This window comes from Macaca mulatta, chromosome 7 (assembly GCF_049350105.2).
Source record: "Macaca mulatta isolate MMU2019108-1 chromosome 7, T2T-MMU8v2.0, whole genome shotgun sequence".
Taxonomy (NCBI): domain Eukaryota; kingdom Metazoa; phylum Chordata; class Mammalia; order Primates; family Cercopithecidae; genus Macaca; species Macaca mulatta.
The window spans coordinates 40,986,225-41,002,715 of record NC_133412.1 but is presented as its reverse complement, the minus strand read 5'-3'; the positions used below and the strand labels follow the sequence as shown (position 1 = coordinate 41,002,715).

The 16,491-nt window shown below is 38.9% G+C and overlaps 1 protein-coding gene across 1 annotated transcript in view; it reads left to right on the top strand.

Moving 5' to 3' along the window:
- HERC1 (HECT and RLD domain containing E3 ubiquitin protein ligase family member 1) overlaps window positions 1-16,491 on the top strand; it is a 224,019-nt gene that overhangs the window by 167,943 nt on the left and 39,585 nt on the right. Inside the window, exons 41-51 of the mRNA XM_077939543.1 lie at window positions 1,742-1,858; window positions 2,070-2,301; window positions 3,646-3,770; window positions 5,045-5,244; window positions 6,226-6,494; window positions 7,222-7,274; window positions 8,321-8,521; window positions 9,546-9,720; window positions 12,551-12,821; window positions 12,954-13,167; window positions 14,542-14,798. Of these exons, the coding sequence (XP_077795669.1) occupies window positions 1,742-1,858; window positions 2,070-2,301; window positions 3,646-3,770; window positions 5,045-5,244; window positions 6,226-6,494; window positions 7,222-7,274; window positions 8,321-8,521; window positions 9,546-9,720; window positions 12,551-12,821; window positions 12,954-13,167; window positions 14,542-14,798 (2,114 nt within the window). The remainder of the gene's footprint in view (window positions 1-1,741; window positions 1,859-2,069; window positions 2,302-3,645; window positions 3,771-5,044; window positions 5,245-6,225; window positions 6,495-7,221; window positions 7,275-8,320; window positions 8,522-9,545; window positions 9,721-12,550; window positions 12,822-12,953; window positions 13,168-14,541; window positions 14,799-16,491) is intronic.

The following is a 16,491-nucleotide window of genomic DNA, read 5'->3' as shown; positions in this document are numbered from 1 at the left end:
CTTTTACATTTAATGTGATCATTGATATGGTTGGATTTAAATCCACCTTTTTTCTATTTTGTTCCACCTGTTTTTTGTTCTCTTTTTCTTTTCTACTTTCTTTGAATTAAATGAGTTTTATTATTCCATTTTATCTCCTTTGTTGGCTTATTATCTATACCGTTGACCCTTGAACATTGCAGGGGTTGGAGCACCAACCCCCTGAACAGTTGAAAATCTTTATATAACTTTTGACTCCATAAAGATGAGAAAATATATTTACTATTCATTAAGTGGAAGTGGATCCTCATAAAAGTCTTCATTATAGTCATATTCCCATTGAGTAGGCTGGGAAAAGGAGAGACTAGTCTTGCTCTCCCAGGAGTGGCAGAGGCAGAAGAAAATCCATGTATAAGTGGACCCAAGCAGTACAAATCCATGTTGTTCAAGGGTCAACTGTACTTTGTTTTATATTTTTAGAGATTACCTTCTGGTTTATTGTATACATCTTTAATTATCAGAGTCTACCTTAAAGTGATATTGTATCACTTCATACATAGTTAAAATAATAATTTTACCACAGGATGATTTTATTTTCCTTTTCTCATCATTTATACTTTTGTTATCATACATTTCACTTTTACACATGTTATAAGCTCCATAATAAATTATTATTTGTTTTGGATAGTTTTTATAGCTATATCTTGTAATTCATTCATCTTTTCTTCTGCAGTGTCTAATGTTCTGTTAATCTCCAGTGTATTTTTCTGTTCAAACACTGTAGTTTTCATCGGTAGACATTTGATTTGTTTTGTTTTTAAATCTCATCTTCCATGTCTATTTCACATGCTCAGTCTTTCCTCTAACTTACTGAATATGTGAAATAATAGTTGATTCTCATTAGCAATAGTTATGTTCTAAAAGGTCATTATGGACACTGAATTAGCAAATACTGAACCGTTGCTCCTAGGAGAAGTACAGGATTAAGTTCCTGTGAACTCCTAGTTACATTTCTGTCATCTGATCATTATACTGTATAATCTTGTTTTATGCATCCTTCTGTTTGAAGATACCACAATTAACATATACTGTTTATTCACTAACAGTGAGCTCATGGCCACCAACACTATAGCTCATCATGAATGAAGGTTATCTAACATATATATTTTCTCCATAAGGCACATTACAGCTTCCTTGTGCTTAAAAACACTAGACAACACTTTAGCACTATGCTTGGGGCCATTTTAATCAGGGAAATCACCGACCAAAAGCACAAAAATGCAAAGAGTGTAGCATTAAGTAGACTATGAAAAGGACACTTGTTTTTCACATAAGAGCTGAAACATGAAGGCAGAGCATCACCTTGTTGAACCTTAGCTGTGAACACATGTGTTGAGGGACTAAACTTTTTAGTCCCTCTGCATATGTCACAAATGACTACAAAAGTACGTGAGTATTGATTTTGAGATTACAAATAAATTTTATTGAGTACACAAATTTGCAAATATGGAACTTAGACGAGGAGTGGGATATTTATATATTCTTATAGTACCTCTACACAAATCTTTACTAAGTATAACATAAATGGATGTTAGTAAAACTGGGATTACAGGCATGAGCCACAGTGCCCAGCCACATATTCTGAGTAGAGGAAAATTTCATTAAACTTGAACAATACTAGGAAATTGAGGACTGTGAAGACACTTTTTATTCATGGTATCTAGTGATATTTAAGTTCTTATTTCTCTTCCTTTTGTCTCAGCGTTGTCAGACCCAAGCAGTAGACTTTCAACTTCTCCTCCTCCTCCAGCAATTGCAGTTCCCTTGCTGGAAATGGGGTTCTCTCTTCGGCAGATTGCCAAAGCCATGGAAGCTACAGGTACGATAAGTTTTTATATATCAGTGTATACAGATATGAGAAGTCCTAGCTTATTAAAGACAACATAATTTTTAAGAGGCTATGAAACTTGGTAAGATTTTTAACACTATATTTTGTTACAAGAGCATCATAGCAAACACTCTTAAACTGGTAACATAAAGACCTAATTCTTTGCTCAAAGTCAGCATCAGACTGTTTTTCCCCTGTATAGGTGCTCGGGGAGAGGCTGATGCCCAGAATATCACTGTCCTTGCCATGTGGATGATAGAGCACCCTGGGCATGAGGATGAAGAGGAGCCCCAGTCGGGCAGCACAGCAGACTCCAGGCATGGAGCAGCCGTTCTAGGCAGTGGCGGGAAGTCAAATGATCCCTGTTATTTGCAGTCACCTGGAGACATACCATCAGCTGATGCTGCTGAAATGGAGGAAGGTTTTAGTGAAAGGTGAAATTCCAGTTCCTGTACTTTTGTTCCATGTGTTATAAATTTCAAAGCCCCATTGATTATATATCCCTTCATAAATGCTTCTAATTGTATGTAAAGTTGATAAATATAGTTATATGAAAAGATGGGCATTTTAGTTACAAGTTTATATTTCTGTGAAGGGTAGAAGTGATATGACAAGTTTTAATTTGAACAGGTGTTTTCATGCCAGAAGGAATTTCATAATTTTTGTATAAAATTGTACTGAAAAAGGAAACAAAACAAGTTTATTTTGAAGTAAACATGCTAATAAAATAATTTTATCTCATACAAGTGATATTAAATCGAGTATTCATTTTAATATTGGACCTTGATTTAATGTATTTGATAGAATTGAACTTTTTTTTCTTTTTTTTTTTTTTTTTTTTTGAGACAGAGTCTCACTCTGTCGCCAGGCTGGAGTGCTGTGGCACGATGTTGGCTCACTGCAAGTTCCACCTCCCTGGTTCAAGCAATTTCCTGCCTCAGCCTCCCAAGTAGCTGGGACTATAGGTACCTGCCACCATGCCCGGCTCATTTTTTGTGTTTTTAGTAGAGACAGGGTTTCACCGTGTTGGCCAGGATGGTCTCGAACTCCAGCCCTCGTGATCCACCCGCCTCAGCCTCCCAAAGTGCTGGGATTACAGGCATGAGCCACCGTGCCTGGCGTAGAATTGGACTTTTAACTCTTCTCTGTGTAATATTTATATTTTCATCTCTTGTATAGTTTTCAATATCTGGTAGAAGATGCCCCTTTAAGTGTAAAAAGATTTCTGTGATAATGCCTATCCTAAAATGAGATGTAATAGAATATCTTATGAATTCTCCCTAAAAATCTTCTTTCCTTCATCACTTCTTATGACTTTAGATCTTTTATTTTTCATTTTAACTATGGAGCCATATAGTAACCAAGGCTTGTGTCCTGTATGGCATGCAAGCTTTTTCCAACAAGCTCAGTGAATGTTTTCATAACATATTTCGAAATACCTGTTTTTCCTAGGCAAGGATTCTCATTCATTTCAAATTTTAAGTATTTAATCATTTAGAATTTAGTTAAGGTCATATTTGATCTCATTTAAATTTGAGCTGCATTAAACATCATTTTGTTGTTGGCAGAATTCAAAATCAGATAGTTTTTGCTCAGGTCACAGGAAATGATATGTGTATAATTGAACTGTACAGGGATAAAGATGTGTTTCACATTTTATCATAAACATATTTTATTCTCAGTGAGAATAAAGTAACACTGCAAGTAAGCTTATACCTATGCTTTCTTTTCATAATGGTTTTTAAAAATTTGTGTTGCTTTCTCACTTGCACTTGTAGCCCTGATAATTTGGATCATACAGAGAATGCAGCTTCTGGAAGTGGACCATCAGCTAGAGGTCGCTCAGCAGTAACGAGAAGGCACAAGTTTGACTTAGCTGCTCGCACATTGCTAGCAAGAGCAGGTAATTGTATGTTTCATATCCTTTTCTTTGTGAAAGATCTTATTTTGAAAGCAATATAAAGGCACATTAAAGAAGATGCAAACTAATGATACTAAGTGCTCAGTCCCTCCACATTAACAGAATAGCTATTTGGATATCATTTTCTATGCATTTACATAATTTTATTTAAATCATAGCATACATTCATAGGCTTATTTTAAGTTCCCCCGGGTGCAGAAGTCTATACTGGCCACTTGTAGATTTTGAGAAATTATATAAATGCTCTTCCTTCTGCTCTCAGTCAATTATAATTTAAGAAGTGATGATGCATGTTTAATATTTAGCATCAGTGGTAAGAAGGAGCTGGAAAGGGCACTGTGCCAAAAAAAGTAGGCACTGGCTTTTCAGATGTACTACTCTGTGGATGTTAGGGCTTCACTGCTAGGTAAGGACCAGATTCCCTCATTACATTAGTAAAGTCTAGGATTATGTTCTGGGCATGTAAAATATAAATTATAAGGAATATATTTTCCAAATCAAAAACTTGAATATGTGATTTGTCAAAACAGAATTTGATCATTGAAATCCTAGAACATAAGTAATGATTCAGTAATTTACGGGAACAGTGAGAGAACTTGAGACCATCCTAGAAAATATAGGATGTATATTTCTCATATAATTAAGGTGACTGATAACGTGTAGGTGAGAACCTATCTCAATTGGCTTATTGGATCTCAGACCATAAAACATCATATTATACCTATCACACGTGTTTCCTCTCTTGCAAATGGGGATAGTAATAGCACTCATATCTCACTGGGTTATTGAGAGGTTTAAGTAAGAGAATCCATGCAATGCTTTATAATGTTTTTGTTGCTGTTGTTAGAGATAGGATCTGGATCTGTCACCCAAGCTGGAGTGCAATGGCACAATCCTAGGTCACTGTAACCCTGAACCCCTGGGCTCAAGACATCCTCCTGTCTCAGCCTCCTGAGTAGCTAGGACTACAGGCACATGCACCATACCCAGCTAACTTTTTAAATTTTTTTGTAAAGACAGGGTCTTACTATGTTGCCCAGGCTGGTCTCAAACTCCTAGCCTCAAGTGATTTCTCCTGCCTCCACCTCCCAAAGTGCTGGGATTGTAGGCATAAGCCACTGCTATAATGATAATCATATAGAAAAAAAACTTCAATAAATATTGGCTGTTACTACATGTATGGCAATTAAGAGCTGGCGAAATACTCAGAATTATTTTATGCATTCAAATAAAATGCCTTTTTGTTTTGTTCTGAGCGGGATTATACCGCTCTGTGCAGGCCCACAGGAATCAAAGTCGGAGAGAAGGAATATCTTTGCAGCAAGACCCAGGGGCGTTGTATGACTTTAATTTAGATGAGGAATTGGAAATTGATCTTGATGATGAAGCAATGGAAGCTATGTTTGGACAAGACCTGACCAGTGACAATGATATTCTGGGAATGTGGATCCCAGAGGTACTGGATTGGCCTACCTGGGTGTGTGTGACTGCAGCGGGGGCTGCTCTGACTTATTTTCCTGCCCTCCTGTTCATATAGCTTACTAACAGCAGCCTTGCCTAGAGTTGAAACACTCTAAAAAATCTTGTATCTCATCCTGATGTTTGGGGATTTAAAGCCTGAGGTTACTTTGATACCTACAAACTAATAAGGAAAAGTCTCTCTTGCTTTCTCTGTGGGATTTTATTGCTTCTCTCCCCAGACAAGATGAATAGAGCCATACTGTGGTAATATTTGATTCTGATGTCAAAGATAGATTACAAAACAAGCATCAGGTTCCAGTAGATGTTGACAGGTTATATAACATGGCTGTTATACTCACATTGCTATCTGAATGCATGTTCTTCTCCTTCATAGGTTCCATTTAATCAATGTAATGCCTAATTCTAGGAACCAGTGCTCACCTAGATCTTGTCAATACTTCCATCTGGGGGAAGGGTACATGGTGGGTTTGTATGTATACATTGTTTAGCATTACATTTTTGTAGTAGGGAGACCAAAAAGCTCATAGGTGTAAGTCCTACAGGAAAGAGAATCTGCTATATAAATAAGTGAATCGTAATGATTTTTCTCAAAAATTTATAAAATAGTTATGCATTTTGTGACCAGATGAAAAATAATTCTTTTCACTATTTTTTTTTTTTAAACTCATTTCGAGATAGGACACATTGTCATGTTTATTAACTTTTCTCAGTAGGATACTCAGTTACTTGTATTATTGATATAACTTACTAGAGTGAGAGAGAGCAAAGAACACCTTCAGATTGTGCTATCTGAATTCTGATTTGAAAGAAATATTTATGTAGCGTTAATGAACGTGGAAATATTCTAGCATCTGTAATAAAGTAGTGAATTTAATATCATAAATAATCTACTTGGCACTTCTTGGTTTTATGTTAAATTGACTGTAATCATTTGGTATGAAATCCTTTTGTGCAGCATGTTTGCGAGTCTGAAGACAGGGAAGAAGTGGTGGTGTGTGAACTGTGTGAATGCAGTGTTGTCAGCTTCAATCAGCACATGAAGAGAAACCACCCAGGCTGCGGGCGCAGTGCAAACCGCCAGGGCTATCGCAGCAATGGTTCCTATGTGGATGGCTGGTTTGGTGGTGAATGTGGGAGTGGAAATCCATACTACCTGTTATGTGGCACCTGCAGGGAGAAGTACTTAGCCCTGAAGACCAAATCCAAGACAACAAGTTCTGAAAGGTACCTTGAAATTGTCTAGATATCCAGACCTCCTGAAGATACCTCATACCTTAAGTCTTGGGAACTATAGATTTTTCATGTGAGGAGTTGCATTTAACCTTCCCTGAAATCCCATGATTCCTACACTTTGGGCAGAAGGGATGGATGGGGTTTCAGAAATTCATGTTCTCAGGAATAGTGGCATGGCAACATATCCTTCCCTGGAGTTTGACCGTGTTAACCTTTGACTTGTTGGCAAGTAATGGTCAGGACCCTTTCCTTAACCCTCAGGAGGCTTCTACTCAATTCTTTTCGTTGGTGTTTTCTACCATATTTCTGGCATTTTAATTAAGATCTTTTTCCTGATTAAAAAAAGAGACTTTTGATTAAATGAGTTCCATAAAAATATTATCTCTTTACATCCTTAATTCCTAGAGAGTAGGTTTGTTGCCCTTATTGTCACCTATTAAAATCTTTAAGGTTTTATGGAATAGAATTTGGTTAAAAGAGTTGTTTTAGGTAACCCAGAAATCTCCCCAGTAGTTTGGTTAAATAATCATTGATGTTGTAAGCATGTATGTACCTACATACCAGCAGTTTTTATTATGTTAGCCTATAACATGAAACATACTTTTTTATTTTGTGCTGCTTTATTAATGACCTCTTAAAATATTCTAATGACTTAATTTGCATTTTGGGGTACTAACTGTTTTATATAAAAATGCAATGTTCTTCATGTTTGGTGCAGGTACAAGGGACAAGCTCCAGATCTAATTGGCAAGCAAGACAGTGTGTATGAAGGTAGTTTGTTTTGAGAGCCTCTTTATTTTACATGTTTTTTTAATATATCCTCTCTGCTTAACATCTGTTACTAAAATTCACCTTCGTGTGTGTGTGTTTGTATTTGTGTACATGTTAACTTAAATTTTCCCTTAAAAACTCAAGGTAGTTTAATAGCAACAACCCTGGTTTAAAAGTCAAAGGAAGAGAACCTGGTTTCAAACATCAGCTTTACCACAGAATATTAATTTCTATTTGGTGTATTTTTTTTCAAAGTAGGGAAAGGATGTGGTATATTTTGAATTTCCACCCTAATTGTGGAAAGTAAAAAATAAATACAGATGAGCATTGATGTTCCTGGAGCACTCATTGTCTTGAAATAACTCATTCCCTAATGATTACAGACAGCTAAGAACTCTTTGTTAGACCCATGACAGTATTTTTAATTAGTTTAAACCTTTATTACCAGCTATAGCATTTGCTATTGCTGTCAATTTATTTAACTACATTGACTCCCTTTCCCTGAGAGTCTCACTTATGCTTCAGGAGTGCAGTTTGGTTAAGTTTGCAGGAGATGGTGCCGTAATTCATTATGTGGTCACTGGACTTTCAGTCTATCTGCATTTTATTTATTTATTTATTTATTTATTTATTTATTTATTTATTTATTATTTTTATTTCTTTGAGATGGAGTCTCACTCTGTTGCCCAGGCTGGAGTGCTGTGGCGTGATCTCAGCTCACTGCAGCCTCCGCCTTCCAGGTTCAAGCGATTCTCCTGTCTCAGCCTCCTGAGTAGCTGGGATTACAGGCGCACACCACCATGCCTGGCTAATTTTTGTATTTTTTGGTAGGGATGGGGTTTCATCCTGTGGGCCAGGCTGGTCTCAAATTCCTGACCTCAGGTAATCCACCCACCTCGGCCTCCCAGAATGCTGGGTTTACAGGCGTGAGCCGTCGCATCTGGCCGCTCATCTGCATTTTAGATGTATTTTCAGAATAACCATTGCCAGCAGATTTATGTAATATTTATACTCACATACTATACATTTATTTATTTAAATTCCAGAAGACTGGGACATGTTGGATGTTGATGAAGATGAAAAGCTAACTGGTGAAGAAGAATTTGAATTGCTTGCTGGACCGCTTGGTTTAAATGACCGGCGCATTGTACCAGAACCAGTTCAGTTCCCTGACAGTGATCCACTAGGAGCATCAGTAGCAATGGTCACAGCCACCAACAGTATGGAAGAGACTCTAATGCAAATAGGTAAACTGAAATGCTGATTTGCATTGATTTTATAGCATCTACTGTAGTTTGTTTCTTAGGTAAATAATAATAAAGTAAAAGTAATTAAGACTAATGGTTCAACATTATCTCACCCTAACAAGTCTCTTTAGCCAGTTGTTTTAACATTTTGAAGGTATAATGTGATATTAAGTTTTGGCTGGGCGTGTTGGCTTATGCTGGTGATCCCAGCACTTTGGAAGGCTGAAGAAAGAAGGTCGCTTGAAGCCAACAGTTCAGGACCAGCCTGGGCAACATGGTGAGACCCATTTCTATAAAAAAAATGAAGAAGAGTAGCTGGGTGTGGTGTTGTGCACCTTTAGTCCCAGCTACTCAGGAGGCTGAGGCAGAAAAATCGTTTAAGCCCAGGAGTTTGAGGTTATGGTGAGCGATGATTGAGCCACTGCACTCCAGCCTGGGTGACAGAACCAGACCCTGTCTCAAGAGGAAAAAATAAACTTTAAAAATTTTTTTTGTCTTTCATGATACCGAAGCAATAAAAAGATTTATAAGACTTGTTATTTAAAAAAAAAAAATTGGTGTTAAGAGAATCCTGTAACCAACTCAAAATTATTGTGCAGTCTTCTTTTTATTTGGGTGAGAGGGTGTGGTAAATTTTTGGTATAGGGAATACAAAATAAAGAATTGGGTGGTATTGGTAATTCAGTCCTTTATAAATTCTCAAAGCATGTTTTTAAAACTTTCTTATATCTTTCTTATCAGTAGATGTGATATATGGACAAAATGAACAAAACAATACTTAATGGAAAAATTTCTCCTGTGGTAAATACATTGTTAACATAGAAATATCTAAGTTAGAAATATCCAAGTTTAAACTTAGAAATGTGTGAGTTTCTCCTAAGAAATTTTCTATATAACCAAGTTCCAGATGAGCGAAAGACATTGGTTTGTTATGGAACCTCTGTAGAACAGGAAATTTTTTTAGTAGTTCAGATATACTTTTTTTCTTACCTTGTTGAGAACGAAACAAAATTATGTTTTTCAGGTTGCCATGGCTCCGTAGAAAAGAGCTCCTCTGGGAGAATAACGTTAGGAGAGCAGGCAGCTGCCCTAGCAAACCCTCATGACCGTGTGGTGGCTTTAAGGAGAGTGACTGCTGCTGCTCAGGTTCTTCTGGCCAGAACCATGGTCATGAGAGCACTGTCTCTTCTCTCAGTCAGGTAAGTGTTATTTTATGTCATATGATGCTAAGTTAACTTCTAATGTACGTTAGCTGGGAGTCTGGTGGTGTTTGGGAGGGTGAGAGAGAATTTGAGAAGCTTGAATACGTACTGTTGAATGAAAGATGTTAGACATAGTCATCATTGTTATTCACTCAATTGGTCTTTCAGTTAATACTTGGCTCTTTTTAGGTAGAAAATAATGCCATTATCGGCCGGGCGCGGTGGCTCAAGCCTGTAATCCCAGCACTTTGGGAGGCCGAGGCGGGCGGATCACAAGGTCAGGAGATCGAGACCACAGTGAAACCCCGTCTCTACTAAAAATACAAAAAATTAGCCGGGCGCGGTGGCGGGCGCCTGTAGTCCCAGCCACTCAGGAGGCTGAGGCAGGAGAATGGCGGGAACCCGGGAGGCGGAGCTTGCAGTGAGCCGAGATCGCGCCACTGCACTCCAGCCTGGGCAACAGCATGAGACTCCGTCTCAAAAAAAAAAAAAAAAAAAAAAAAAAAAAAAAAAAAAAAGAAAATAATGCCATTATCACAACTGAGTAAACTGCATACATTTTATTTTGTTGCTTGAAATGGGAAACTAAGGCTGTTGATCCAAATGGTGCTGGATTAAAAACTAAAGGTCAAAATGTATCGACCGTCTGTGTAGCTAAGTCAGCCTGCAGATACCATCATGGGGATCCTTGCTGTTTTCATACTGTGGATTGTAATGTAAAAAGGGGGTGAGAACCAGAAATACCTAAAAGGTAGCCATTTAAGAAGTGATAAAGCAGGAGTATTTAATGGCAAATCAGTGAAGGCAGAAGGATCCTGAAAGGAAAACAAAATTTCCATAAGACTGTGTGCTATTGGCTCAAGGATAGGCAAATAGGATAGGACAGAAGAGAGTTCAGAAACCGACCCACACATATAAATAAACACTTGATTTATGACAGTGGTTCACACTGTAGAGCAATAGAGAAAGGATTTTTTTTTTCAATAACTGAAGCAGGGTCTGATGGTTTATCCACATAGGAAAAAAAAAAAAAGCCGGCCGGGCGCGGTGGCTCAAGCCTGTAATCCCAGCACTTTGGGAGGCCGAGACGGGTGGATCACGAGGTCAGGAGATCGAGACCATCCTGGCTAACATGGTGAAACCCCGTCTCTACTAAAAAAAAAATACAAAAAACTAGCCGGGCGAGGTGGCGGGTGCCTGTAGTCCCAGCTACTCGGGAGGCTGAGGCAGGAGAATGGCCTAAACCCAGGAGGCGGAGCTTGCAGTGAGCTGAGATCCGGCCACTGCACTGCACTCCAGCCTGGGCGACAGAGCTAGACTCCGTCTCAAAAAAAAAAAAAAAAAAAAGCCTTGGTCCCAACCTCATATTATATAAAGCAAATAATTATAAAGTGGCCCTTAGATTTAAATATGACAGAAAAATAAATCAGTAAAGTTTATTGAAGGTAACATAGAAGAATTTCTTCTTGATCTTGGGACAAGCAAAAATTCCTCAAGCAAGTCACAAAAGGAATCTGCCATAAAAGATTGATAAATTGGAATACAATAAAATAGAAAACCTCTGTTTAGCAAAAGTGATTTGAAAAATAAGAAAGTAAAAAAGCAAGCCATAGAATGGGAGAAGATATTAGTAATGCATCTAACCAATAGAATGTGTAAATAATTCCTATAAGTTAACAAGAAAAAGACAACCCAGAAGAAAGTGGGCAAAACACATTAAGAAGTGTTTCACAGAAGAGGATCCCCAAATGGCCAATAAACATGAAAAGATGTTCAACCTCATCGAGTCTTCGGAGAAATGAAAATTAAAACCCAATGTGATTGGGAGGCCAAGACGGGAAGAACCCTTGAACCCAGGAGTTTGAGACCGCCCTGGGAAACATAGTGAGACCCTGTCTCAAAAAACAAAACAAAAAAAACACCTAGGACAAAAACCCCACCAATGAGATACTACTGTACACCCACAAGAATGGCAAACATTTAAAACACTAGGGAGAAAAAAGTGACTGAAACAGCTAAAACTCTCATACATTGTTAGTGAGAAAATAAGTTGGTATAACCACTTTGGAAAACTGTTTGATAGTATCAACTAAAGCTGAACATGAATATACTTTGTGACCCAGAGATCCACTTCTGGGTATATATCCAACAGAAATACTTAAATATGTGCCCCCTAAAGACATCTCCAATCATTCTTGGTAGTATTATTCATAATAGCCCCATGTTGGAAACCACCTGATTGTCATCTGTATGGATAAATGAACTGTGGCAGATTTCATGTATATGTCCATGAAAATGAACTGCTCAATGCTACAAGATTTGGATGAATCTTACAAACATAATATTGAAGAAGCGAGACACAAAAGAGTACATACATTATTATTCAATTGATGTAAAGTTCAAAAGCAGGCAAAACTAATTTGTAGCTTTAGAAGTCAGGATAGTGGTTGCTTTTGAGAGTATCGTGACTGAGAAAAGCCCAAAGCAGGTTTCTGAGGTACTGGCAATGTTCTGTTTCTTGATCTGGAGAGTGGTGACATGGGTTTGTTCAGTTTACCAAAATTTATGCTTTGTGAACATTCCTGTTTTACTTTGGCAGTTCAGTTGTACTTCAAGTATATGCCAATATTTATTAAAAGCAGAGAAAGTTTAGATGCCAGTTTTCAGCTTGGTATCTTTGGCAACTCTTAGGACATGTATTGCTAATGATAGTGCAGCTTACATTTTATTATGGTTGTTGATGCTATGAATGATATGTGGGACTGCAAATGGTCCCTTAAGAAATCCATTTTCTTTATCCATCTGAAGTGTTTTTCTTTACTGGCAGTGGTTCCAGTTGTAGCCTCGCTGCTGGTCTTGAGTCTCTGGGGCTAACAGATATCCGAACACTGGTTCGATTAATGTGCTTGGCAGCGGCAGGGAGAGCTGGCCTCTCCACCAGCCCTTCTGCCATGGCTAGCACCTCAGAACGATCACGAGGTGGGCATAGCAAGGCTAACAAGCCTATCTCTTGCCTGGCCTATCTGAGCACTGCAGTGGGATGTCTGGCATCAAATGCTCCTAGTGCTGCCAAACTGCTGGTACAGTTGTGTACACAGGTAAGCTAGTTTCAGAACTTTTCCCCATTACATTGCTTATTTCTGACTGATTCTTGAGCCTTTTGAAATGAAATATTTTTGTTCCAAAATTACATGTAAAAATTAAACCTGTTTTTCCAATTGCTTCTTCAGAACTTGATTTCTGCTGCAACAGGTGTAAATCTAACCACAGTTGATGACTCAATTCAGCGAAAGTTTCTACCCAGCTTTCTCCGAGGAATTGCTGAAGAGAACAAGCTTGTGACCTCCCCAAACTTTGTTGTAACACAGGCCCTTGTGGCATTGCTAGCAGACAAAGGGGCCAAACTAAGACCTAACTATGATAAGTCAGAAATTGAAAAGAAAGGTAGGTTTCATACTTCTGAAAGATACAGTCTTCTAGTTGACTTTATTCGTATTTTTAAATAATGTTTTTACATTGTTAGTATATGATAAATTATGACATGTGAGTTTCTTAAGTTTAGAACATAAAAGAAGTGCATGGATACTTTTTCCACTGTGTATGGAAACAAATATTAGAAAATGTACCATGTTATTTTAGCTACAGATTATGATTTGAGTTGCCATAGATAATAATCCTGGTAGAATTCTTTAATAAAATTTAGATGAAGGTAGTGTTATTTTTCTCTTTGTTTTAAGATTGTAACACTTTGAAGGGACTACTTATCACTACTATCTGCCTTTCTCTTCATCAGGACCATTTAGCCAAGAGATATGGCTTTTGTTTTTTGTTTGTTTATTTTCGAGACAGTCTCACTCTGTCGCCCAGACTGGAGTGCAGTGGCATGATCTTGGCTCAGTACAACCTCCACCTCCTGGGTTCAAGTGATTCTCCTGCCTCAGCCTCCCAAGTAGCTAGGATTACAGGCACATGCCACCACGCCTGGCTAATTTTTGTATTTTTAGTAGAGACAGGGTTTTGCCATGTTGGCCAGGCTGATCTTGAACTCCTGGCCTCATGTGATCCGGCCACCTCGACCTCCCAAAGTGCTCAGATTACAGGCATGAGCCAACCACGCCTGGCCATCACTGGCTTTTGGATCTATCAGCCCAGTTCCTTGACTGGCTACAACACCATCACTTTTGAGCAACAAAAGCCAAGCTGTTTTTCTTAAAGGCATGCTGTCTCTGTCCTGGTTTTAAAATTATTCCTGCTGCTTTCTTAGTCTACTGAGTCCTTGGAGCAAAGACTACTGATTGTTGTGTAATAAAATTTATGTATTTATTTATTTTTGAGATGGAGTCTTGGTCTGTCACCCAGGCTGGAGTGCAGTGGTGCGATCTCGGCTCACCGCAGCCTCTGTCTCCCAAGTTGAAGCAATTCTCTTGCCTCAGCCTCCCGAGTAGCTGGGATTACAGGCGCGTGCCACCACACCTGGCTAATTTTTTTTTTTTTTGTATTTTCAGTAGAGATGGGGTTTTGCCATGTTGGCCAGGCTGGTCTCGAACTCCTGACCTCGGGTGATCCTCCCACCTTGGCCTCCCAAAGTGCTGAGATTACAGGCATGAGCCACCGCACCTGGCCTAAAATGTATATTTTAAATGAATCAGATTTCTTACAGAATTTGATGTGAGATAAATGCTTTATTTCTTATGTGTATATTTTAGTGAAATAATTACTGGGAAAAGTGCTAATTCTTAAAAGATATGGGTTAACCCATTTGCTTGTTCACCACCACCAGATCTCACCTGAGCATCATTTCATGTTTTGTTTAAGCAGGTTTAATTGCCCAATTGTATGCCCATCCTTCCTATGATCCTTCTGCTGTAGGCCCTCTAGAGCTGGCTAATGCCCTGGCAGCCTGCTGCCTCTCCTCCAGGCTGTCCTCACAGCATCGGCAATGGGCGGCTCAGCAACTCGTGCGCACTCTTGCTGCACACGACCGTGACAACCAAACTACTCTGCAAACACTCGCCGATATGGGAGGAGATCTTAGAAAATGCTCCTTTATCAAGTTGGAGGCTCATCAGAACAGAGTAAGTATTTTGAGTATAAAGTGTGTTAATCACCTTATGTGAGATGAAATAGTCTCTGCCCTTCTCAAAGAGCTCAAAGTTTAGGTCTCTCTCTTTGTGTCACTCTCTTTCACACATGCACACATACACACACATGCACACAATTACAAAAATGTTCCTGGCAGTTACCAACTCTGCTTTCTCTGTATGCTGGTTTGATATAATAGTATACAAACGGGAGCATTGGATGGGGGATGAGAAGAAAACCAAAGGAATAGCTTCACAAAAGATGAAGGCTTTTGCATTTGGCCCTCTGTTATCTGTGGGTTCCACATCCATTGATTCAACCAACTACCAATGCAAAATATTGGGGTAAAAAATAATGATCCAATACTAAAAAATAATACAAATAAAAAGTACAGTATAACTTTTGTGCATAGTATTTACATTCTATTAGGTATTTAAAGTAATCTTGAGATGATTTAAATTACATGGGAGTATATACATATGTTATATGCAGATACTACCCCTTTTTTTTTTTTTTTTTGAGATGGAGTCTCGCTCTGTCACCCAGGCTGGAGTGCAGTGGCCGGATCTCAGCTCACTGCAAGCTCCGCCTCCCGGGTTCACGCCATTCTCCTGCCTCAGCCTCCCGAGTAGCTGGGACTATGGGCGCCTGCCACCTCGCCCGGCTAATTTTTTGTATCTTTTAGTAGAGACGGGGTTTCACCATGTTAGCCAGGATGGTCTCGATCTCCTGACCTCGTGATCCACCCGTTTGGCCTCCCAAAGTGCTGGGATTACAGGCTTGAGCCACCGTGCCCAGCCTACTACCCCATTTTTATAAGGAATCTGTCTGCAAATTTGGGGCAGGGGATCATGGAACCAATCACCCACAGATACTGAAGGACAACACGCAAGAGGAAAAGAAATTGGCCTCACTATTTTAATCTAACCCACGGGATCTCTCAGCTATAACAAGAAATGAAGATTGAATTGTATTACTTAAATAAATCTTTTTTTTTTTTTTTTTTTTTGATGGAGTCTCACCCAGGCTGGAGTACAGTGGCGAGATATTAGCTCACTAGAGTCCCCGCCTCCCATATTCAAGTGATTCTCCTGCCTCAGCCTCCTGAGTAGCTGGGATTACAGCTGTGCACCACCACACCCAGCTAATTTTTTGTATTTTTAGTGGAAACAGGGTTTTTCCATGTTGGCCAGGCGGGTCTCACTTCTGACCTCAGGTGATCCGCCTGCCTTGGCTTCCCAAAGTGCTGGAATTACAGGTGTGAGCCACTGCACCCGGCCTACTTAAACAATTTTTAAAATTATTTCTTAGTCTGTGTTATTTATTTTATAGAATATAAAATGTTAAAGTGCTTACTAAGTAAACATATTTAGTAAAGATTATAATAGGTCTCAGATAATTCAAATGCGTTAGTGCATAGTACCTTAAAGCTATACGCCAAATAAGTATAGCTTCAAATATATTTGCAAGCCATTTAGAAAAGAATGGAGGCTGGGTGTGGTGGCTTATGTCTATAATCCCAGAACTTTGAGAGGCTGAAGTGGGCAGATCACTTGAGGCCAGGCATTCAAGACCAGCCTGGCTAACATGGTGAAACCTGTCTCTACTAAAAGTATAAAAATTAGCCAGGCGTGGTGGCACATACCTGTAATCCAGCTACTTGGAGGCTGAGGCACGAGAATTGCT